This window comes from Sitophilus oryzae, unplaced genomic scaffold, assembly GCF_002938485.1.
Source record: "Sitophilus oryzae breed Bouriz unplaced genomic scaffold, Soryzae_2.0 scaffold_177_pilon_pilon, whole genome shotgun sequence".
NCBI classification, from domain to species: domain Eukaryota; kingdom Metazoa; phylum Arthropoda; class Insecta; order Coleoptera; family Curculionidae; genus Sitophilus; species Sitophilus oryzae.
This window is the reverse complement of record NW_022146479.1, coordinates 9,619,719-9,646,791: the sequence shown is the minus strand read 5'-3', so window position 1 is coordinate 9,646,791 and position 27,073 is coordinate 9,619,719. Positions and strand designations below refer to the sequence as shown.

The 27,073-nt window shown below is 36.7% G+C and overlaps 1 protein-coding gene across 1 annotated transcript; it reads left to right on the top strand.

Moving 5' to 3' along the window:
- LOC115882316 lies at window positions 1-27,073 on the top strand. The gene is made up of 5 exons (XM_030900313.1): window positions 1-302; window positions 8,159-8,327; window positions 23,127-23,560; window positions 24,781-25,572; window positions 25,638-27,073. The coding sequence occupies exons 1-5, from the start codon at window positions 207-209 to the stop codon at window positions 26,265-26,267; spliced, it is 2,121 nt and encodes a 706-aa protein (XP_030756173.1). The 5' UTR covers window positions 1-206; the 3' UTR covers window positions 26,268-27,073.

The window sequence follows — 27,073 nt, the reverse complement described above, 5'->3', positions numbered from 1 at the left end:
GAGCGCCGGCCGCCGGCGTCGCTGCCTCTGCGCCACGGCGCCCGACTGCGAGCGCTCGCCGCGGCGTCCGCTCCGCTCAGTGACGCTCCGACTGTCTTGGAGTGGACTCGCGCGCCCGCACGCTGAAAGCCGAGTCACGTTGTCGGCGTCATGGCCCGAGCTTAGACTTTCTTCGCGAGTCGTGGCTTCAGGACACCCTTCCGGCCATGGCGATGGACTTTCAGAGTGCCATGGAGACGTTCGCGGAGGCCTGGGTGGCGGCCAGCATCAAGGGGGCGCCCATCTCAGAAGTTTCGTCGCAGGTAAGAAGCTGGCCAGCGCTCAGCCCCTTTTCACTCAATCTCGCCTCCAATTTAAAACATTCATTAACGGGACCCCTCTAAACTAACTTAACAATCTAAAGAGACCGACCAACTACTCAACCTACTTCTGCTTTCTTGTTATTTATGGTCAAGATCTTCCTAAAGTACTCTCTATTATCAAAAACTTCTCATAACTTCTTTGGACTTAGACCTATTATATCTATATACTCCTGTATGCGTATTTTGGAACAAATAAATTATACTACTACTACTACCTGCAATAAGGAAAGCGCTCTGTCGCAAACTTAAGCAAACATTATTTCTTTATTAATATATCCGTTTTTTACAATTCGGACATTTACCATTAAAAAAAATAAGCTACGGAGCGTTTGAATGTATGTTTAAATGCTCACGGGCGTTCTATGAAAAAAAGTCGAATGCGGTGAATTTGGAAATGATCCTTTCCTGATGATTTAACGCACCGTAGCCCAACCTATCGATTTCTGTATTAATACATTGTACTTATACACGGCTAACCCCGGATTAACCAAATCTGGCATTAACGTGGATTGAATGAATTCGCAGCGGCGTAATTCCAACTGCACCGACGACTCACTCACTCCATTTGCTATATTTATCTTGTATAACTCTTCCATATTTTACCGCTCCGGCTTAAAATACAATTCGATACGTATCAATGTACTTTGTACATATTTTACCATTATACATTTTTTTCCAATTAAACGCTACACGTAAACGAATATTTAAATCTAATTGAGGTTATTTTATTTAGTTATTACGGATAAAAACTGAATCTTTTTGCAGTGTGTCCGACTGAAACTATATTTTCCACGATTTCAAAAAAATCCCAAAAGTTGACATTGGTCGCTAAGGTATTGTTTTCGAAATCTCCAATTAGATTTATCTGGTCTTCTCGAGTGTTGTAATTATGGTTAATCCACAAATTATCTAATAATAGGTTGATCTTAACAAATCTATTTACATTTATTACAGATTTAATCGATGATTAAACCTTGAAGTCGTTTTCGTAAAATAATTCGTCAATTTTTTTATCACATGAGGGCCTAAAAAAATAAAAAACATTATTTAAAATATACTTGAAAGGGGGAGTCAGTTTTGGTAGTCTTAAAAAGCGCACAGTCCCCCGACTAATATACCTCGGAGGGCTAAAATAATTTTATGATAATTTAAATGTATGCGGTCTACGTAGTTTACAATTCCGTATTGACGCATTTAAATAAATAGATTATTAAAGAAACTAATTATTAATACTTAATTTTCCATTAAACTGTTTTAAATAAAAAGTAATTGCTTCCAGGCAAATTAAAATTAAAAAAAGCATCAATAACATCGCATTTCTAATTGGTCCATAAGTTCACATAGGTTAATGCATTAGCAGGTGTAATAATAATATATAGAGAAATATTAATGTTCCTCGGGCGCAATTGCAATCGATCTTCAAATGCAAAACAGCTTTAGGAACCTTGATCATAAAAATAATGAAAATATTCGTCCGTAGGCCAGCCAATGGATACAATAAATGTAACTGTTAGCGGTTGACTTCCAAGAAGTGAAAAATGTGTCGTACACTTTTGACTAGCTGTCGATTATTATAAATTAAAACAATATAACTACGCAACATACTTGTTTCCTCTAAACATGCAAGGAAACGTAAAACTATTTTGCAATAAAAAAAAATTGCACGAAAAAAACAGAAAGTAAAAGAAGTCAATAAACAGTAAGATGAACGGTATTCGTCAAAAATGATTCCAGATTCGGTGTTAAGCCGAAAATCAAGATTTCTCGATGGCTTTCCTCTTATCAAAATAGTTATTATCGGTACGACAGCGGCATGTTCGATTAATCTTATGTATATGGATAAATATACTTATAGATTTTCTTATTTATTTTTGATACCGATTTGAAAATTTGAATCAACAAAGTAAGACCCCGACAAAATAAAAGATTTAAATGTTTTCATAATCGCGCGACATTTTATGTACAGTAGAACCTCCCTTCCCAACTCAAAAATTCGAGTTAATTTCCAAACTAAAATTTTTAAATTTATTAGAAAAAACACTGCATGATAGAAATATCTGCATCGTTGACTTGAAGATGTCCAGATTTTGCTTGGCTCTGCGATGTTGCTAGTGTGTCACAAATTCTCCCATAAGTTTGCGTATTTTCGCCATTTCAATCTTTAACACACACTTTTTTCCCAATATTAAGAGGCGGTTCTGTGAGGCATATAGTGTTTGTCCCCTTTCTATGTCTACACTCACTCTACTGTACCCTGCACCGACTTGTACAGGTCCATGATAGGATGGGACCCCTCCAGTTCTATTCTTGCTTCCCCCAATAGAACGTGTCGCTTGCGATCCAGAGCCTCGCAGTGACATTTTATGTGCTCGGCTCTTTCAGGATCTTTGTCGCAGAGCCTGCGGCAAAAAAATCCTTGATACAGGTTGAGATTGGTTCAGATAGTGCTTAACAGTCATATGTCCTCTCAAGAGACCTCTAGTAACCCGCATTTTATTTCTGCTAAGCATTAGCTGTTCCTTTGTAGTTTTAGAATTAGGTTCTTGGATGAACGCCTTGATATGCCTGTGCTCCTGTCTGTTTCTCCAGTGGACATTCTGCTTTTCCCTGATCCACTCAATAGATTTATTGCAACCGATGAAAATCGGTGTATACGTGCAACAGAGACTAACAAGTTTTTGCCTATGACAATTCATCAGGAACCTGCAAATTCTTGAAATACTGTAAGAAAGACTTGGAAAATTTCGAATTCAAGATATTCGACTTATAGGGATAAAAATACATAGTCAAACTGTAAAAACTAAATTCTCCAAAAAAAATGTTCCATGTAGAGAGTTTGTTTATATGCATAATTTTCAAAACAAATTGACATAAAATGCTGAAATACAGCGTTCCAAGTGTATACCGATTTTATTATAAGCTGTCAATGGTATGGATATTAATAAATAGCGCTGCATAACTAATATTAAAACTGCGATCGAACGAAATATCGGTAATTTTTTGTATAGGAGAGGAACTTGGTTAAATGCAAATGAGGAATTATTTTAGGTTGGATTAAAATGATGTAAATGCATGATTACGATACACGTATGTTCTATAAAGCCATCGGATAAATAAATTATTTGTAAAATATGAAAAATTACCCGGCGTGGCGATAACGAAGTTTTTTGCGTATTGTTCGCATTCGCATTTAAAACAGTGCCATTAATGCAGTGTATTTCAATTGATCTGACATAAAATGTAGAAAATCTGCTCAGTACAAGATCATTTTGTATTATTGCGCGAAAAAATAATAAAAAACAATACGTAGTTAGACTTTTAATTATTTCCATTTGTTTTTGGTTGGTGGAATATTTAAAAAGCATCGAGTTCTCTAGGTAGCTGCTGGTAAACCGTACAACATTTAGCCGCAATAACGGATAGTCGCTATTTGTACATTGTAAATGTTAATCTTAGTTAAAATAAAATTACAGATAACGCGAAACGAAAGCAACAACAGTAGCTGTCGGAGATTAATTTAAATAGGCGAAATCCTAAAAAAACCGTCGAATGAACGCAAAACAAACATCTACATAGGGGGAGAATGTAATAATGAGGTATCTATCCAAGATGCATATTCCGATTTACAATTAAAACGCCACATTTGCAGCAAAAATCGTAATTTTAAATAATAAAATTGCTAAAACATCCCTCCTCATTTAATAATTGTTAAAACAAATATTGCATTTCAATGAACTCTTAATAATTCTGATTTCGTGTAATCGCCGATTTTTCATTATGATATTATAATATTTAGTATAGATTTTGATAGTGAATTAATAAAATACATTTAAAATATATGGAATATAAAATTATTTGCGTAATTAAAAATCCATTTTAAAATATAAAATTATTATTAATATTTGGCCAGTGATAATGGATTACCGTTTACTTTTTATCTGCGTCCGGATTTTAATGTTAAATTTTAATTTAAATATGTTTCAAAAATGGACGTTTAATTCTGGCCGAGTTTAAAAAGCGACAAGCTATATAGAAATAATATTTATGATAAAACGTAGTTAATACAGCCGAAATTTCACTCGGCGTGTACGGCACATAATAATGTGTGATATCAGGCTTGCGGAAATAGTGGTAATCCCACTCACCGGAAGCTGAATACGAACTGCGGATAATCCTGATATATTATTTATTTTATTCGGACGAACCGTGCAGTCAGATATTACAGGCCGGCTATTTTGTTATTAAGTCCGTACTGACCAGCATCTTCAGTTACCCTATGTCCAGCGTAAACACGATCCGAGCGATGCGTGCGATGCGGTGCGTGTGATGCGCTGAACGTCGTGTTTAAAACATGTGTATTTATATTGGACGTCCAAAGTAGCTGCATCGTGCGTGCGTTGCGGGCGATTTTGTTTGTCCGCAAGGCACGCATTTTTAAAAAATTCAAACCGTTTGTTTTTTCACGCAAAACTTGGAGGTGTTAATTTCGGAATTTGAAAAACGTAACGTACCACAAAATAAGAAATAATATGGGACAAAAGAAATCTACGGTACAAAGGCCGGTGGGTGGTTGACAAAGAATGTGGATGTGGTGATTTCTAAGCAAAGATTTATAAGCACTAATAAAACCTTGGTTTGTTTGAAACCGTATTTTTTATCAATATTTTTCGAAATCTACTATCATCGAGATCGGAAATAATAAGTTTGAGGGAATGTATAAAGTAGCTGTTTCCAAGTTTCATGCAAAAAAACACTATGATAGCAAACATTTTATGCCATCTTGGTGTTATTTTTTTACCCCAAACTTTGAATATATCACAGGGTTGTATTTATTTTTATTTGGACGAGATATTTTAATAAGTCAATAAAAATACTCGAAAATTGTTATTATAAGGGATTAGAACAAAATGATCCTTTAAAAATTTGTTGGATTCCTACTGCTTTCCTTGTAGGGGATTATTAGATTTGGTTGCAATGGTTTCATTTTATGAATGTAAAGAAAGGCAAATAGGCACATACGACAACCGATGAAATCTGGTGGACATTTTGGACATAAACGCATTTGTTGCACTTATTCTATGGTTCGTTAGCCGCATCGCCCAGGTCGTGTTCACGCTGGACATAGGATTAAGACGCTGGATGCAGATATGGATGATATGGAAAAGAGATGTCGAGGTAAAGCCGACTATTTATTTGGAAAAGTATTATCTCCGACGTCGTAATACTCCCGTTGCTGCTATTTATGTTATCCCTCGAAAAAGCATTATTAAAGTTACTTAATTAGCCTGCCAAACAAAAGGTATAATAAACGTTGTTTGCTTTAACATTATACAGAAAACCTAATCTCGAGAAGTATACGTACAAAACGACTGTACGGAAGATTATTTTTATAAACGCAGGCACGGCAGAGCTGCTCTTGATCAGCTTAGTTAATAATTTCAAAGCCTAAGAATGCTCAGGGCTTAAAAATCGGGCACAGAAATGCTTGTTATATAAGGATTAAAGGAATTATGAGTCATGCAGATCTTCTTATATCTGCCGAGTTGCTTGTCGTTCCGTGCGGAGCGGAATAAAAGGGGGGATGTCAGGAGAGGGTTACGAGAGAATTCATGCGCCGCTACACGGCGACGCACAAAAACAAATCTTAGAATTAGATAATTATTTACACCGGCGAGCGTCTTTACGCGGCGCCTAATCTGGGTTAAGTGAGGTCAAACAATACAATATGAATTCCTGAATATCATGATTTGTTTTTGCAGGGAACACTCATCGGATTCGTTTTAATTTCGTTTGCTACCAAGGGTGTATTCGTTCACGACCCAAGACAGTAGAAGACATTTCTCAGAACCTTCGATCGAGAAAAATCAAAGATTTTCATCGATTTAAGTAAGAACAATTTTCGGATTGTCGCGGGGTTTTTAACAGGACACTGACCCCTCAACGAACACCTCAGTAGATTGAAGCTAAGAAACAACGGCGAATGCAGATTCTGTGGGGAAAATGGGGAAACTCCAGAACATCTCATCACTGCGTGCTCGGAGATGACAACCATTCGTGGCATAAACTTTGGTACGACAGATATCGGAGATGGAGAACCAGCCTCTGTGAAGCCGTCTCAAATACTGGCTTTTGTAAAAGCCCTGAGACTGTATGATGAGTTATAACTCAAAAAAAGGGACACAGAATAGATCTTTAAGGTCGCAGTGATTAACCCCCCTCCCAAACCATCTGCGTTCTATATTCTCTCACTATTTTTTCTGAATTTAAAAAAGCTTATTCTATAAACATAAAAAGGAATAAAGGCAACAAAAATAAATAAAAATCACTATATACAACATTTCTCTTTTAACTTAATATATAACATATATAATAACTAGCGTGTACCAGCGACTTCGTTCGCGTCGAATTAATCATTTGTAATGGTGATGATAAAGCAAAGCAAGAATTTCCATTAACATACAAACTGGATAAAATTTTCTCACATTTATGTCAGCATGAGAAAAAACAATATGGCGATATTATTATATAACTTGGTAATATTTGAGGGGTAGTTTCATCTCGTTGGAATTTGACTTTCGAAAAATCCGTTTGCCAAAAATAAGCTTTTTACGTCAAGCAGTTTAAGCAGAATCGTGGTTAAGAAATTACCCAACTTTTTGGAACACTGTATGGTTTTTTTAAAAATTTCAAAATATGTAAAAAAACCAAATAAATTATGCTTGTCCAAGCGTGTTCCCGAAAGACTAACCGTTTTTTAACAAACAAATATTGAAACAAATATATTTGAGGGGCGTTTTCACCCTCTTGGAATTTGAGATTCGAGAAATCCCTCATTATCGAACCTATACACCCCACAATCAATCCGTTTGCCAAAAATCAGCTTTAAACGTCAAGCAGTTTAAGCAGAATCGTGATTACTCAGTGGTCATATTTTATGAAACACCCTGTATAAATTTATAAAAAATCTTAAAATATGTAAAACAACAAAATAAAATATACGTATTTAAGAGTTTTTCCGAAAAACTCACCGGCTTTTAAATAAAAAATATTTTAATATTTGAGGGATAGTTTCACCCCCTTAGAATTCGAGTTTCGAAAAATCCCTTCTTATCGAACCTCTACAACCTAAAGTCAATCTGTTTTCCAAAAATCAGCTATATACGTCAAGCGCTTTAAGCAGGATCGTAATTAATCAATGACCAGATTTTTCGAAACACCCTGTATACATTTTTAAAAAATCTTAAAATATGTAAAAAAACAAAATAAAATATACGTGTTCAAGCGTTTTTTCGGAAACTTGACCGTTTTTTAAATAAAAAATATTGTAATATTTGAGGGGTGGTTTCACCCTCTTGGAACTGGAATTTCGAAAAATCCCTTCTTATCGAACCTCTACACTCTAGAATCAACCTGTATGCCAAAATTGAGCTTCTTACGTTGAGTGGTTTGAGCAGGATCGTGATTAATCAGTATGTCAGTCACTTAAGGATTTTATATATTAGTATAGATATAGCTGTAAGCAAGGATTTTTGGTTATAATCTATGACCAGTAAACGAAAAAAAAACACTACTATTAGATAAGCAAATCAATTAAATTATACAGCACAAAACAATAACGAAGAAACTTAGACTGAGACCACGTATGACAAAGCTTCCATATACCAAGTTAAAATAGCAAACGTCTAATCACATATCCCGTCGTTTAAAAAAAATTAGATCTCTACCAGAGATTTTGCGGTGGCTCATTATGTGAGCCACTTGGTAGCAAACGTGTTAAAGCGATTTTTTTGTTACAGAACCAGGCCCTGGCTTTGACGAGAACCAACAAGACACCCCCCTCATCGGTAACGGGGCGCACGAGCCGGGATTCTGCAGAAAGGGCATCGACTCCCCAACCAGTCCTGTCCTCCACTCCCCTGGACAACACCGTGTCGCCCCAGTCGATCAAAGATGAGTCCTCCACCGGTAAGTAGACTTTTAACCCTTATAAGCTAAACCTGGAATACAGAAATAGCAATACAGTTTTACACGATTTAGCGTGGAAAGCGTCAAAAGCGTCTTTGGGACTAGAAACATAATAACACGAACATACACTGAAAAAACACCTAAGTTATTATTCTTCCCCAACTCACTTTACAATGCCTAGTACCAGCAAATTGTGCGATAAATATAGTTAGTTAGTAGTGCTACAATTTTTAATAATGATTTTCATTTAAATTAAACGAGTACAATCTGAATATTCTCCGAAAAAAATTGTGAAAATTAGCATCACACTTGTTCGCTATTTTCGTATAAAATCAGGCATATTTAGACGCATACCATTTTAGACGCAAAATGTGTCTGTATTTTTTTAGAATTGTGGGGTTTATTTACATTATTTTGTAAGTGAGAAGTGGCCCTAACAAAAAGGTATAGAGCTTCTTAAAATACAAAAAATACGCTTTACTCGCTTTCTGTGTAACCGTGGGTTTAGGCTCGTTTAGTCACAGTCAGGATGATCGACTTCGAGCGTTGGATCGTCGTTTTATGATATTATGTTTCTCTTCGAAACATAAAGTTTTTGACTAAAACAGTTTTGCTCTTTCTGTATGCCTCCAGCCTCATGAGCGCCAAATGGAGTGATTCTATTCATTATAATATAATATATTAGATAAGAAGAAATTTGAGAAAGGGACTTTTTATCTAAAACCGAATGGATCTCATATATCGCTGTCATCCTGGCAATATAGTCGGATATTTAATTTTTTGGGGAGAATTCTGGTTTTCTCGTGTTTGGAAGAAAATCTACAAAATAAAAAAGTTATTTTTTGTGTTAACACCAGTGTTTTGAATCTAAAATGAAACCAGCTTGTCAGTGTGTTTTTACTAGTATATACCGTATGATGAAAAAAAAACGGTGTCAGCGATGGCTACGAAATAAAGATCGCTGTCATTTTATATGTAAAATTATATGGGGAATATCATCGATCGTCATTTCCAAACCAACTGGACGCCGTTTTTTTTCGATTATACGGTATAAAAATGATTAACATTTCAGGAGATATATCCCCTCATGTTTTCAGAAACCAATTAAAAATATATTTAAAATATCAAAATACAGCTATTCAAGAAAACCTTCGTTTTTAGGAGATACGTCTATTAAAAAGCGCTGATGACAATATGTGAATTCAAACTTAAAATTAACAATTACAACCTGATAACAATTACTTAATGAGGCAAAACCACCGAGCTTAAACTTTCTGTATACGATATTTTTTTTATTTTTACTTATGTTATGTTTATTAAAATCAAAGAAGCGATGTGTTGTACATTACTAACCTTTACAGATTCTTCAGCTTTACATTTATTTATATTAGATTGGATTAAAACATTGGTTCTTTCGTTACAATTTTTGCCTTGTTCAAATATACACTGTGGCCTCTGTGTCCTGTGATCTATGAATGCTGACAAATCTTAGATTTGCGAAAATTGCCCTTTTTTTAATTATCCTTTCGAACAGTCTAGATGTTTCACCAATAAAATCGCATGGTATTTTGTTTATCACATTTTTGTTTATTTTTTAGTGGATCGAAGGGTATTTTGTGTTTTGAAGGATTTTCGTATGTTATATTGTTTTTAGGAAAACAATATAATATAGCATACGAATATCTTTCAAAACACAAAGCATGAGTGTAAAAAACGTGTTAAGATTAAAATACAAGACAAATAACAAGACAAACAAAGACAATAACTCGTTAATAAAAAACGATTATCCACCATCTTTTATTGACAAAACATTAAACGAAGCACAAACCACAAACCATAGGCCCAGAATACACACAATGAAAACAATATCTACAACTTCAAATTCCATAAATACGAGGACCCTTATATAGAGGATAGAAAGTCCTCGTATGTATAGAATTTGAAAAGATGATGGATAATCGTCTTTTATTAATGAGTTATTCTCTTTGACCAATCATATAAACTTTTAATCTTAACACGTGTTTTACACTTATACTGTGGTTTGATCCCGAACTCTTTTTTAGAAATGACCCGACCACAGAGGTACCATATACACATGATTTTAGGCTGTTTTATATCACGATTATTTCTAGTTGTGTATTTAACGAGAGCGACCGCCGATCCAGAACGCATGAGTAGGCCAGTTAAAGCTGGATTAGGCATTAAAGGTAGGGAATTAGAGAAAGCTCGGATTAAGGGGGCCACGGCCTCTCCGTCTGCTTTGAGACGGGAAGCTGCAGATTAAACCTTGCACCGGATTAGCATTTAGGTAATCGCCGATCGAAAAATTCCAACTCGAATATATTAAAAATAAGCCCGGCTATAATCCCCCAACGCCCGCTAAAGCAATATTAACTCCGCCCTATTTTTTTACTTTAATATCTCGTGTATTTTTAGAGTCGTTCAAATATCACGGCGCAGTGCAAACTGTAAATAAAGCAAACTATCTGCGTAGAAAAGGAGCGAACACTCCACTAAATGGACCAGAAGTGTTCTGCTTCGCAAGTGGAAATCAACTTAAAGCTGAACTTAAGAACATGGAAGACTCCATCCGTAACCTGGAATGGGAATCCGGCAACGGTCTAAGACACTCAGGGATTACGACCGAGAAAAATCAAAGATGTTCCTTTATTTAAGTAAGAAATTTTCGGCGAATGCAGATTCTGTGAAGAAAATGAAGAAACACCAGAACACGGAATAAAAAACTTAAAGCAGAACTCAAGAGCCTGGTTAGGTTAGGTTATTTGGACACTCGAAGAAATTTCTTAGAACTTACGACCGAGAAAAATCAAAGATTTTCCTTTATTTAAGTAAGAACAATTTTCCAATTGTTACGGGGGTTATCAACTGTATCCTCAATGAAAATCTCAGTAGATCGAAGTTCAGAAACAACGGCGAATGCAGATTCAGTGATGAAAATGGGGAAACACTAGAATACGGAATAAAAACCAACTTAAAGCAGAACTCAAGAGCCTGGGAAACTTTATCCGTAAACTGGAATGGGAATTTTCCAACGATCTAAGACATTCGAAGAAATTTCTTAGAACTTACGACCGAGAAAAATCAAAGATTTTCCTTTATTTAAGTAAGAACAATTTTTGAATTGTCACGTTTTTTTTTCAACTTAAAGCAGAACTGAAGAACCTGGAAGACTCCGCCCGTAACCTGGAATGGGAATCCTCCAACGGTTTAAGACACTCGAAGAAATTCCTCAGGGGTTACGAAGGGGTTAACAATGTTCGAATTGTCACGGGGTTTTTAACAGGACACTGTCTCCTCAATGAACACCTCACTAGATCGAAGCTAAGAAATAACAGTGAATGCAGAATCTGTGAAGAAAATGGGGAAACACCAGAACAACTCATCACTGAGTGCGCCGAGACGACAACCATTCGTTTTATGAGCTTTGATACTACTGATTCTGGAGGGAGAAACCTCTGTAAAACAGTCTCAAATATTGAGACTACATGATGATTTATAAGCCAAAAAAGAGGTACACAATAGATCTATAAGGTCGAGGTGATGAACTTTTCCCCTCCCATACAATCTACAATCACGACGCAAGTAAAATTTTCAAGTTCTCTTGACCGAAAGTGCGAAAGAAAGAAAATATGCTGGCTAGCCAACGTCTAATGCCAACAAACGAATTAAAAGCCCCGTTTAAAGTCCCTTAGGTTTCTTTTTGCCGTCATAAGAACTAAGAACTACACACAAGTCGCCTTGACTACGCTAAGCTGAGATTACGGATCAGACGTCCGCTAATCCTCCGATATTTTGGGGTCGCACGCTGCTTTGCGCTTCCTCTCTCGCTCTAGGCCTCCTTCTCTCCCATTCTCCTCGGCTACAACTAAAAACCTGTTAAACTCACTTATGTATAATCCCCGCTATACAGGGCAGCTCCGAAAACAATCACGAGCTGCGCCCGATATTCGAACGCTGAATTGGAGGCCGATACGTTGGAAATTGTTCTTGCCCCCGTATGCCGATGCCGCCTTGTTTAATACAGCCATGGATTAAGGTTTAAGCTGTTCATGTGCGTTATCAGGCCTTTCCAGAAATATACGCTAGATTGGCGTTGTGCCTTTGTTGATGCTTTTATAGGCAAAGAAGGCGTTCGCAACCTACCGATAATACTACCCTATATATAATGATTTTTGATAATTACGGGGTACTCGGTATTTTTTAAAGACAGCAGAAAGCTTAAAGTGTGCCTTTAATTTGAATAATTGGGAAGATGAATTTGCAAGGTTTCCAGAATCTGAAGACCCAGACTAACCGATCAAAGAATAATTAAGCTCCCGCCGATGCGATACTATGCTTTGCATTCCTTTTTTATCGCTAACCTTCTTATTAATTTATATGGCTTGTTGCCTAAAAATCCGCTTACTTTAATACGTTCTTTTGTTTCTTTTCTGCGTTCGAATTTGCGGAGGTAATGTTTAAAATAGGGCCCAGACTCTATGATTCCCTCGTTAATCTCTTAAACTTTACTTAATTAGCGATCAATAAGTTCTTTAAAGAAAATGTACGATTTTTTAAGATTGTATTTTAGAACAAGCGGTTGAGTCATTCGATAATATGTCTTCCCCCGTATAGAGGAAATCTTTCGAGATGCTTTTCGATGATGGCTAAAACTATGCCTGCATCTAAAACCATAACTGTGTAAATGGCCTATATTTTCGTTTTCTACGTCTTCTAATTAGTAAATAACAGTAGTTTTAATGAAATCGGTTTATTGTCCAAAATCGTCAATTTTTATTACTATGTAAAAATGTCAAAAAATTTCTCATTTTTGGACATTTTTGCATGTTCTCTGAGCTCTAAGAAAATAATTAACATGGTCATAAAATTTTCAAAATTTCAGTATATGCAGCAATTTGTATGTAGATTTTGAAGATATAAGCCTTAAGATAGTCAAATTCCTCTTTTGAGAAGTTTTTCGATGATTGTTAAAATTATCCCTATTCCTAAAACCATAGTGATAAGGCGACAATGGCCTATATTATCGTCTTCTGCCCCTTCTAATTAGTAAAGACAGTGATTTTACCGGTGTTTAGTCCAAAATCGTCAATTTTCATGACTGTATGTGTATATGGAAGAAAATCGAAAAAAAAACACTTTTTACCCCTAAAACCATACTGATAAGGCGACAATGGCCTATATTATCGTATTCTGCCCCTTCTAATTAGTAAATGACAGTACTTTTACCGGTGTTTAGTCCAAAATCGTCAATTTTCATGACTGTTTAAACAAAAATGGAAGAAAGTTCCAAAAAAATGGAAAAGGTCGAAAAAATACCCACTTTCCGTCTCCCACTTGTGGTTTTGCGTCTTTCTAGAACGATCAATAAATATGATTTAAATCAAACATATAGACGTAAGTCATAAAAACGACTTATTTTACATTATATGGATTTAAGTTTTATGAAAATGACTTCACTGGAAAAAAATATTTAAGTCAAAGATTTAAGATTTAAGTAAATCATTTAAACTTTAAAAATGTATATCATACATCACGTATCGGGCTTTTCAGTCACAAAAACACTTCTGGTCTTCTGGTGCGTGTCAGCGAGAAAAAAAAGTACTCGTCAGCGAGAAATGGCAGTAAGTAAGTAAGTATATATGTAAAAGTGCGAGACCAAGACCAAGACCAAGATCGGACCCTGCAAGACCAAATGTACGATTTTAAGATTGTATTATCCCATTTTAAACGAGTAGTTCCTAGGTGGAGCCATATTATGTCTGTCTTCCCTCGTATACCTAAAGGAAATCTCTCTGTGGGAAAGCTGGAGCATCTCCTCATCCGTCCGTGCGTGCCCGTTTGTCCGAATTGGTCTTTCATCTTTTCTTTCTCGTCTAGACAAACAGTTCGCGATCTTTATCCTACAATGGCGGTCAGATTTGGCTCAGCGGTCCGCAATCTCCTAAACCCTATTATTACAACACGTGCGAAACTCTCTCGCTCTCACATTTCTATCGGGCTCGGTTATAGCCTGGCATTCATGAGGATTTTACAGTCCAAGAGATTAGGTTTAATAACTAATTAAATAATTGAGGAGGATGTCTTGTTTAAATTCGACGCGAACCTCTTGTTTTGTTTACGCTCTTTAAAAAAGCCTCGGGCTGTTTTTGTTTTATTTGTGAAATTCGGGATTTCCGGGCAAACAAAGCACGCGAATTATTAATAAAGTCGTATTTATAAGAAAAACACGCGAGGGAAGTAAAGGGTTATGGGGCAAGGGCTTCGAAGAAGGTCCATTCTATAATGCTGCATCAGCTCTCGCTAACAAGGCCAAAGCGACTTAAACAACACGGCTTATTTCTATCCATTTTCTTATTAGCTTAAGACTTGTTAGTCCAAAGTTTTCATTCTGCCAAGTTATATAAAGAGCCGACAGTCGGTAACAATGTGGCTCTGGTATAGTTAAAAGGCGTCTGAAGCCGCAATTCTGTTTATTTCAAGCCCCGTTCGGCATCCTCGTTCCCCGCTCTAATACGATTTCATGCTAGATTTGTGATAAGGATTAAAAGGAGTGCCCCGGCCTTTAAGATTTTCCAGCTTCGACGAACAGGTCGCCCCTAAACTTGGAGGGGCGGAAAATGACATGCATCGCCGAGAGTGATTTCCAAAGTTTATTACATTTTAAAACCGTCAGTCATTTAAAACGAGCTCAATCCGGAATAATAACCGTAAAGGATGCACCAGATCTCAATTATATATTTTTTTCTTGATCTGGAACTGCCTAACCAAATCTGATGGTACTTGAACTACGACGTGAACCTGAGAACACTTACAGGCTAGTTGCTAGCAGGAAAGGTGCCTGATGCTAGTTGTAGTATACATAAGCACCTGCTAGGGATGTCTCTAAATATCGATATTTGGATGACGTTTATAGAATTTTTTTTCAATAATAAAGGGCTGTCCTGTGCCAGAAACACTGAAACCTGTAAACTCACTCTCCTATCCCTGTGCAAATGTGTTGTTCAGGTAGCACTTGACAGCCATATTATGTCAAGAGACCTGTTTTTTATGGTATATAGTGAAACTTCTCTACCTTGAACTTTCTTAACTCTAAATATTCTCATCTGAAATAAGTTTTGCAAATCATTTGGTTTAGGCCAAGTTAAAGCTATCGGTGTATCGATATTTTTCTAAGGATGTTTTACATCGATGTTTCCGAAGAAGCACGTCCATCTAATTTAAATCATTGGTACTTTTAAGTTCTCTGTCCTCTCCGAGAAAAGTTCGATTCCCCCACAGATTCTGTAGGGGAAAATGGGGAAACACCGGAACGCCTTGCCAATGAGTGCGGCGAGAGGACAACCATTCGAGCCATAAACTTTGGTACGACTGATATCGGAGATGGAGAACTAACCCCTGTAAAACAGTCTAAGGCAGTGACTTTTGTCAAAGTCCTGAGACTGTATGATGAGTTATAACTCAAGAAAAGGGGGACGCAATAGATCTGTCAGGTCTCGGGATTAATCCCCTAGCATATATTCTATAACCTTTTGATTCAGGAGAAGATTTCTGTGGTGAGAAACAACGGAATCGAGGTACGCAGTGGTCGGTGTGATTATTTATAAGGTTGCAGTATTGATCAGAGAGCGGGAGAGGGCCATAACAAAGGGCCGGAAGGCAATATGAGCCCCAGTTAAGACGGTGGTCAGGCTGGCTGGATTAAAGCTGCCGGGATTAGCGGCTAGTGGACTGGGGAGCGCGCGGTGAGCCGTGGGATTAGGTCCTGGACCGGATAGCGCCCGGATCCCCGAGATTTGCCGGCCGGGGCAGCGCCGACCGCCGCACCATCTGCATCGTAAGACTAAGACCGAGTCCGAACGGGCCTTAATAAAAGGAAAATAAGTCCGCACCGACTTACAATACCTCCGAGGCCTTTGTTTGGCAGCCCGTGCCTCTGCTCTAAGCTCTCAACTAATCCTGAGGAGCTGCCGACCCCCGCCTTACGCTAAAGCCCCATAATATGCAGAAACCTTCTTAACCTAACAAGATTAGCATAGACAGGGCAGGCCGGCAAATCTAATTCCTCGTGTGGGTTTATTAGTTGACGTCGAGGCTTTCCACGCTCGTCTTCGCGCTCCTTTACTTTGTCTCCAGTCCTTCCTTCGGTTTTGCTTTATCTGTGTCAAATCAGCTGACAGTCAGATTGCTTCAAGATTATAATAAAACAATAATCAAGATTCTAGATATCGAAAACAACAAGGCATTAACACTCTGCAGGAGAATTAACCTTGGTTGGGTAACTTATGTGGAGTGGAGCTGAACTGCATCAAAAGACATGTTTCCCTAGATCATATATACTTACGTGGATAAGTAAATCACTATGGAAACTGTCCCAAACATATCAACGACTTTCATTTATCTTCTTTTTTTGTTGCACACGCGGTGCTTCTACTCTATCTATCCTTGTCGAGGACCTATCGCCCACGTGCCAAATTTGAACATTAATTTTAAAAATTTAATTTGTAAAATGCGCATATTTGAACAATAATTGAATGTTACTGTCACAAAAATTAAATTATATAAAAAATAAATTAGCCACTCCGTACGAATATCAATATTCTTAGGAAATCTAACAAGAAAGTATGTATGTGGTTTAATATACATAAAAGAACAACTGAATACTTTACTTGCCTGTGAAAAGATAATTCGGGGCCATTTATATTATAATTTCCACACACCAAACACTTTCTTGTTATTTTTACGAATATTTACCCAAAAATTAAAACCCAACGAATAAAAAATAGAAATATAATTGCACAAATTTAAAATTAACTTCTCACTGAACACATTTGCATCCTTGGCTATATAAAAGCGGTCGATAAAAGAGTAATTAATACAATGTTTAAAATAGAAAACGCAAAAAACAAGCGTCGTTACACAATGGAAATAACATTATGACAAGATTATGACAATATTGATGACAATCAAAAGTTGGTTTCCATAACAATGTATAATTTGTACTTTCTAAACCGGATAAAATTGTAATTATTTTGGAAATACGTGCCACTTTTAATGCGCATGCGTAAAGTCAGGTGCTCGAGAAAGACAAACCTATTGAACGTTTCATAAGTGCAATAAAGAAAGTTTGAAAATGGCATGTCGTGATGTTGGGGACATATTTTTTAATGCTAAACTTATGGCGTTGATTTATCCACGTAAGTATATAAGATCTAAGCATGTTTCTGATTTTTTTTAGATCTTCAACAAAAATAGTAAACATCGTCATAAAATGTTAGTATTTGTTGCAAATTTGTGTAGATTTCGAAGTTAATAAGCTTTTATTGGTTTTAATACTTGATTAGATGAGAAATTGGATTTTTTGAACCCTTGCTTCGAATTGATTTTTGATGCTGGTTAAAAATATGCCTAACTACACTTAACACCGAAATTGTCAGGACACAGTGGCCTATATTTTCGTATTCTACGTCTTCTATTTACTCAATAACAATAGTTTTACCAAAATCGATGTCTTATTCAAAATCACCAATTTTCATTATTATATATACATGGAAAAATGTCAAAATTGCTAGTTTGTGTACATTTTTTGCATGTTTTCAGAACTCCAACAAAAATAGTAAACAAGGTTATAAAATTTTGAAAATGTTAGTAGAATTTATGTAAATTTCGAAGATATAATCCTTTATTGGTTTAAGTACTTTGATTCGGTGAGGAATTCGATTTTTTGGACGCTTGTTTCGAAATGATTTTGGATGATGGTTAAAACTATGCCTACACCTAAAACCTAAATTGTCAGGTCTCAATGGTCTATATTTTCGTATTCTGCACCTTTTGTTTACTAAATAACAGTAGTTTCATAAATTATGTATGGAAAAATTGCTAATTTTTGGATATGTTTTGCATATTTTGTAGAGTTCTAGAAGAATAGTAATCATGGTCATAAAACTTTGAAAATTTCAGTATTTGTAGCAAATTTTATGTAGATTTTGTAGAAAATGTTATCCTTTATTGATTTCTTCTTTCAGTGCATTGCTCTATACAGAGCGTTGGAGACATCTGGCATGTACTTGTGATATATGTCATCAGCGTATCACAAGTACACGGGATTTACAGTCTCTCTTTTCTACAAAAAATATTATTGAACCCATGAATCTTTATTACAAATTCTGATACCTTTAATAGAAAAAAAAATCCTCATTTAGTTAGAGAGACTGGACCTCAAATTAGAAACTTTTTGAATGTCTGGGCTAGCATTCTAAATAACACTGATAAAGAGCCCTTACGATAGCCTACGATTAAATAAATTAATTATTTTTGTATAAACCGTTATTTTTTCCTCTAAAAAAATACTTAATTTGACATAATGTTAACTGATTCTCCAAAGCAGACCTGATATTCAGCGTTTTTTAAAAAAGATTTAATTTTCTAGAGATTTTATAATAATAAAATATAAAAATTTTATAGTAATATAAAACTACCAACTTACGCTGCAATAGGTACAACACTCTATAAAATACTGAATATGATTTAAAGTCTGCCCATGCAGTTGGCGACACCCAGTACGTACAGGAATGAGTCCATGCCGTCTGGGCAGATCAGGGCAAATCTTATTCTTCCCGTAATACCTGGACAAAGGGCCTGGCTTTCGATATTATCCCTCCAGGAATTAAAGAAAAATAAGACGAAAGCCTCTGTGCAGTCTCTAAAAAAAACTTCTATCTGCGGCTTTGGATTTTCGTCTTCGTGGCTTATTTTCTCCGTTTTCATATAGAATTTTCAAGCGTATTTGATATATATAAGGAAGCGGCAACATAAATTTATAACGATCGTGTTTGATTATTTTCAAGCTAAAAAGAGTCATGTAAAAAACACCATAAACTTGAAAATAATTTCGCAAATTATAGTTATTTGCTATAATTTTTTATCTTAAATTATACCTATTTTAAATCAGGTTAACCGTAGATATAGCTGCAAATTCATTGACGTAAATGTTTTTTTTTGTATACGGCTGTAATTAACATAAACAAGTGATATCTATTAGCAGCTGACAATTTAGAAACTAGTTAAATTAAATGCAATCCAATTATTCAAAGTGTTATGTTGTTACACTATTATATTTTTTTCTATTCGCAATAATCGACTGTTAAAAATATGATGCATATTTTGTGATTTATAGTCTGTTTTTTCACTGACTAATTTGTTCGGTTTAGAGGTAAAGGGCTAAGTTCGAACGTTTCGCTAATAGGAGGAGGTAATCACCTTAATCTGATGAAGAAGTAGACATTAATTTTCGGTCTAGTGGCAGATCTAAATTAGCAAACGATCACTCAGTAAGAAATTAATATGCGGTACAGCACTGAACAGATAAATCCAAAGTAATTAGAAAATTTGACGCTTTTCTTTAAGTATTTACAAGTAGAACTTTGAACAGAGGCGCAACAGAGCTTAATAAATCGTCAAACAAAAAACTAAAATCAAATCCGAACAATACTTAATAAATAGCGATTAAACATGTACCTGATTAATAAAATTTACTTCCGTTAGATAAACTATAATTGCGCACACTACGCGATTACTTTTATTGTCCATTTTTCGTTTAATGTCTTTACATACCTTCAGGAAGAATTTGAAGTATGTTTAAATGGCAATTGTGGTGCGAATGAAATGCAGCTACGTTTAGATATATAGGGCATGGACGTAGATCAAGGAAAATCCTTGATTTTTCTTAGTCGTAAGTCCTGAGAAATTTCTTCGTGTGTCTTAGACCGTTGGAGTATTCCCATTTCAGGTTACGGATGGAGCCTTCCCGGTTCTTCAGTTCGGCTTTATGACGGTTTCCACTTGGGAAGCAGAACGGTTCTGGTCGTTCATATTACATACACATTACATAGTCGACAAAGTCTGCTCTTATCAATGGACTACAAAAAAGCGCCGCAGAAACACTTGCATACAAAATATATTTAATTTTCTTGATTCTTAGGCTTTCAACAGGCCTTACACATTCAACGTCAACATTTTCACGGTATATTTTCCACATGTCTATTACTGTTTATAAACTTAGTATTAATGTGCTCAAATCCATTCAATATTATCGTATCGACAATGATAGACATAAAAATATATTACCCTTTAGTATTAAAATTTCTGTTCAATTGAATACTGATTTGAACTACAAGAAATTATAGTCACAAGAAACGTCACCCTAGTTGACAGTAAAAAGAGGGCCCGTAACCAGGGCCGGCGGAAGGAAAATATTGAGCCCGGGCAAGTAGGTACCATATCTGGCGCCCCCCCTATTAGTTATCTCTCTTTCCTTCAATATTATAATTTAACTACAACTAAGCATATTTATGCTACTTTAACAATAAATTTTTACTTAAAGATACTTCAAAATTATTCTTCTCTTGGTTCAATCTTAGTCTACGGTTGTTGTTTTTTCTACACCGGGTGCGTCTCAAAAATGACTCACCCCTATAACTTTTTTATTTTTTAGATAAAAAATCGAGATTTGGTATGTTTTTCGTGTCTTGTCCAGGCCGGTTAAAACATGCCCAAATCGTATTTTTAATCATATCTTAATTTTTTCAAATGGAACAAGGGTGGCTCATTTGTAAATTTGGAAAAAAGCATTTTTTACGAATAATTTGAAACCACACACCTGGTATTTCGAGTCAAGTTGTTACAAATTGTTATCCGTTATGAACCGCATGTTACAATTTCAAATTAATCATATGCGAAAGTGTCAAAAGTTGACATATGATATGTTATTCTATTCAAAGTGTCATTTTCTATCGCATAAAGTAGAAATATACCAAGGGTGTTATTTAAAAATAAAAAGTTGTAGTAATTTCCGGTGAAACAGGAAGTGACCAAAAACAATTGAATACGTCAATTAATCCTAATTTATGTCAAATATATACCAAATCTCGTTTTTTCATCTGAAAAAAGTTATAGGGTGAGCCACTTTTGAGAAGCACCCGGTATATAGAGCTATAAGAAATAGAATTCCAACTTCGGCAGTCTCGTTCTGGAATAAGTGATCTTTGAAAACATTAGTATTTAGTTACAAGCAGTTGCATTATTTTTCTATATGAATTTAAGAAAATTTTCCTTTCTTTTTCACAATCAATTATTTCGTGCAGAATCAGTATATGATCAGACAGTTTTGTCGGCTGAGGAAAATCAGGATCAGCCAGTGTTTGAGATGCATTTCTTTATGAGAAATTTTTCTTTGTGAGAAAATTTTCTTCCTGTAATTTCTCTAATGAGAAAATTCTACGATCCTGGTACCATTTTCCGTGTATTACTACATATTCAATCCGGAACAATCAAAACCACCAAAAGATTGATATCTTTTCCCACTACTGTTAATAAATATATTTAATTAATGAGGCAAACTTATAAGCTTTTTTTGATAATAAGGATATCGAGATACTCTTCAGCTTCTTGCGAATGAATATCATTCATATAATTTTAGGGTATCAGCCATTAATAACAAATAAAGGTTGTGTGTAGTAGAAAAAGTGCGACTTTGAGCGGTCAGTCTAAAACTGTCAATTTTGCTGGCCCTTGACCCAAAAACAGTTAGAAATTTATAAAAACGAGAATTATAGGTAGAAAGAAGGCTTATTTATAAAAAGTTGTTAGTTTTTGAGTTATAAGTAAAATACAAATCAAATTTATATTTTTTTATATTATTTTGTTTAAGATTCTTTCACAAAAATGAATTCGCAAATCCCAGTTTCGAATAGAGCATCCAAAAAACATATAGAAAAGAAGAAATCAAAACTATCCCAAAGCTTTCGTGCTAAGGATTTTTTTGAGCAATTTTAGTAAACTATAATAGGATACGTCTAGGATATAGTAGTGTTTATAATGTTTAGTCAGATATTTCTTCCCTATGTGATGTGGTATGGTAATTGCTAATATTTTAATGTGGAAATTGATAGTATCGATTAATTATTGATCTGGTTTTTCATTACTATTTGTTTATATTACTGTTTTTAAATATTTTAATTGCTGTCGTGGCGCCCCTCGCATCGCTCGGCCCCTCGGGTCGCTCGGCCCTTCCGCCGGCCCTGCCCGTAACGCCACTGTGGTTGAATTTAAGGGGCTTTACCAAGCGGAAAGCAGCGGCTGATAAGAAAGAAAGACAGATCAATTGATAGCTCCCACAGATGACAGCTAATGGCGTGATCCAGCGCCGGTCTCTTTATTTCCGGTCCACGTAAAAGATGACATTTCGGAGGTCCGCGTCCTTCAAGCTTTCTTACTTACATTAAAACAGAATTTGAGCTTTAAGCTTATAAAAAACTTAAGTCTTCTTATATTTAAATCATTTTGATTTTAGAAATAACTTCAGACTTAAGAGGGTGTCCATAAATTAGGTGAGGATTTTTGACCCCCTCCCACACTGATGAGAAGTCGTGAGATTTGTCTTGATTAATCTGACTTGAGATCTTTCAAAATTTGTATTTTGAGTATAAATGCGTTGGCTTTATTTAAAAAGACTAGTATATCAGATTGTTTAGATCGTAATTTAAAAATCACAGTAATTAACATTAAATAATACTTAAATTGGAACTACTAAAATTAATAGGGGACATTCATTCGAATTCAGTCCATGGAGTTCTATTTTTTCCATTAAAAAAATTAATACATGAGATTCGGGTTGACCCCTCCCCCATTGATTTCCCCACGTAATTAATGAACAATAATGAACGTAATTAATGAACATTCATCTCTAACTGATTTTCATATATTTCTTTTTTATGTTTTCAGGAAAGTCGATCCCTGTCCATTGCATAGTTGAAACCATTTCGGTTCTGGACGAGAACCGTATCCAGCACGGCGTGTGGCGAAGGAGGCCTCTCATCGAAACAGACACCTACGTGATCATTCCCACGGGAACCCCCTTCCACAACCTGGTGCAGGCTGCGCTGTACCGCTTGGGTTACTCTCCAGAGAGCGCAGCAGCGGCCAAGGGTTCCGTGCTGATTAAGAATTGGAAAGCGCTCAACTTCGACCAGATTTCCGATGACCCCTTGGTCACCGTCGGCGACATATTGGGAGAGCTCTCCACTGTGGCCACTCTCAGGATACAGGTTTTTCGGGGCAAGCCTGGATTTTTGACGGACATCAAGGACAAACTGCTGAGATATCTTTTGCTGCAATCTCATGGAATCTTGCTTTCTTCCGGCTGTCCTCTCGACGAAGTAAGTCGTATAAAAATAATTGTTAGGTTTTAATTTGTTTATTTCATATTGTTTAATAATATATTTTGCGTTTTCAAAAAGAAATTTTACAAAGTGTATTGTAATTTCGAAGGGGGGATTTGGCGATCACGGTGCCGCGCTCTGCGCCGTGTAGAAGGCTTTTGATCTTATTAATTCCACGAAATAATGCTACATAATCTTATTAAAAGCGAGGTTACTGCCATTCTCTGCACCCTTAATACATTCGTTGCCGTTTAATTCTTAAGATGTGATTCATAACCGCTTCTCCCTAGGAGACGTGGTGATACCGTTCTCACAAGTATTTTGTTTGTGCTGTGTCGTCTCGTGTCTAGGCACCTTATTAATACAGCATTTTGAATTATAACAAGAACGCGAAGGATTTTACAGCTATTTTGTACGTTTTACTGAATGCGATCTGTTAGCGAGGAATTAGAAAAAACATTATATTACGGCGTACGTTACTGATTAATTTAAAAATACAGTTCGCGTCTCGATAAAAAAAACACCTTGTTACGACCGACAGAGTGTCGACAAAAGAATGAGGAAAAGTTAGCCTTTAAGAAGGTCTAAGGGTGGCGGAGCAACGCTTTTGGGGAATAAGTTAAAAAGCAGGGGCAAATAAATCACGAGATTCGCGCGTTTTCAGTTGAATGTGGCTGAACCAGAGATAAATCCGGCTGCGTAGAGCTTTCTAATCTCTCCCCGAAAACGGGACTACAAACATTTGCTAATATACTGTTCGCATATTATTTTCTTTCCTTAACGGCTTTAGATAAGCCGGCTTTTGTATACAAACGAAAGCGAGGCTCGGCCTTTCGTTAATCTTATTGGAAATTTATGAGTGACCCCGCGAATAAAGCTGGCGATTTTTATGTTTCATTTGTCCTCTTCGCTCGCTTATCGTGCGAGATTCGAAATTTAACCCGTCGGAGTCGGGGCGCCGCGCCGTTTAATAAGAAAGAAATTAATTTAACGCAATCACCTTACGCTGGCGAGATTAAATATAGACTGTTGACTTGTTGCCCCGCTCTAGTTTTCTGTGACCTATCTATCTTTATTGGCACCTACTAATTTATTAGATTCGAGCGAATTAAGTAATTGTATACAGCAAAAGGAAAAGTTACCGACTAATAGATAGTAAAATCAACCATCGAGAAAATAGTTTCATTCGTCTACACCAGTTACCTTTTATTTTGCAGATGATATTGTCGCAAATGTGCCGAAGTAACATAGCGTCGGCGAGTTACCCGGAAATCTCGGAAGAAACACGCCGCAAATTCGATTTGTGGTGGTCCGCTCAAGTCACTTCCCAAATCCCAGCATCCAGGTCTCAGTTCATTCCCTCGTACCCTAGCCAGTATTCCATGCCGACGCCAACGCCTCCTCTGGAACGTACTATTTCTGAGTCCAACCACCCGGCCATACAGACGGTCCACAGTCAATTCCCTACCCAGAAGACTCGAATGAGGACTAGTTTCGATCCAGAACTCGAACTTCCGAAGCTCCAGCGTTGGTTTACGGAAAACCAGCACCCCAGTCGGCAGCAGATCCAACAGTACGTTAAGGAGTTAAACAGTCTGGAATCGAGGAGAGGCCGGAAGCCTTTGGATGTAAATAACGTGGTGTACTGGTTCAAGAATGCGCGGGCGGCGCAGAAAAGAGCGGAGGTGCGCAATATCAATCCCAACATGCACCTGCCAGTAAACGGATTCTCGGCGCATAGTCCTACAAACGGAGGTTTCCTCTTAGGAGACGGTTACTTAAATTCAGAAAACAGGATGAAAGGTGGACTGCTGAGAAGAGGACCTCAGAACTGCAATACTTCCGATGAGTTTTCCAATATGGGTTCCGACATGGAAGACGAGGAACTGACGGAGACCCAGTCGCCCAGTCCTTCAGCTCCGCTCTCACTGACCACTACGAGGAAGTCTACCTCCAGAGAGGCGAGTCCGAAGACCGTCGCCTCCCCCTCCCCGGCACCTGACATTCAAGTAGGTAAAACGCAACCCCGTTAGATCTCAATTGCAGTAGTTAACTGTTTGTCGTTTCTCCGCAGATTGAAAAGTGCAAAGACGAGCCCGTGAACTACTCCTCCGGCGATCGCATCAATAACAACAAGGTGCTGTTCAACGAAGAGGACGACAGGGAGACGGAAGACGACAGCAAGAGCCATTATGACTCTGCTACTTCCCCGAGCAGATCGATTTCGCAGCGCCTGTCTCCAGATATGAACGCCCAGCTCATTGCCAGACCCCACGATGGTCTGGACAGGTTGACTTCGGGGTTTCCGCTTGTGCCCAACACCATGTTCAGCCACAACATTATGTACATGAGCCAGTACATTCCCAGCTTATCCCATCCGGTCCCTTCCGGCTGTTCGGGAGCGCTCAGTATGTCCAGCCTGACAGTGGACGAGCGCAGGAAGAGGAACAGGACCTTCATTGATCCGGTGACTGAAGTTCCCAGGCTGGAGCAATGGTTCGCGTTAAATACTCACCCCTCTCACAATCTGATTATCAAGTACACCGAAGAACTAAATTGTATGGCTTACCGGCAGAAGTTTCCTCGCTTGGAGCCGAAAAATGTGCAGTTCTGGTTTAAGAATCGCAGAGCCAAGTGCAAGAGGCTGAAGATGTCGCTGTACGACAGCCCGTCAGGCCAGTACCACCACAGTGAGCGTGATTAAAACTTGATTACCACCGATTAGCTTGAGACAATAATCAGAACTTGCTTTAAAGAATGTTGGGTGCCACTTACGTCTATTATTTGCTATCTCGATGTTCAGTTTTGGCATTTCGTAACCCGGTAGACACCAATTTATATAAATGTCGATGCTTCGTGCAATATGTAATTCTTAGTACATTGTCTACCGCACATTTACATATACATGGGATATTTTAAATTAGGACAGGTTTTAAAAACGGGATATTTTGCCTTTGTACCTGGACATACTCCTTTGCGCGATGTCTTCTACAATACCAATTATAAAAATGTTAATGATGATGGAGATTTAATTTTCAAAAATAAGTCTCGCCAATTAAATTTTTATATTTTCGTTACTTCTGAAATAGTACTATATAGGTATACCATAAAAATGTTTTAGACTAAGATACGTAATACCTAGATATTATAGGCAGACTACTTTGGTATTATTTTTTATTATTACATTAATTCGAAAAAATGTAAATGTAGAGTTTTAGAAAACTATTTGTAAATGCTAAAACTAATGATATAACTGTTGCTCAAATAAAACTCCTCCAAATTCCACCCTTCTAGCTAAATAGTCTAAAGCTTTGAAATAGTCACTAGATATTAGTCATGATGTACGTTGACTCTAATATACCAAAGATAAAAAAGAAACTTATGAATTTTGTCTATGAGGCAGTATATTGCATATTCAAAAAATGTATCAATACCATAAAACATGTTTTAGATGTAAGTGTATTTGTGAATAGTGATGTGTGATACAAGTCTTTTTTGTTATATTGTTTT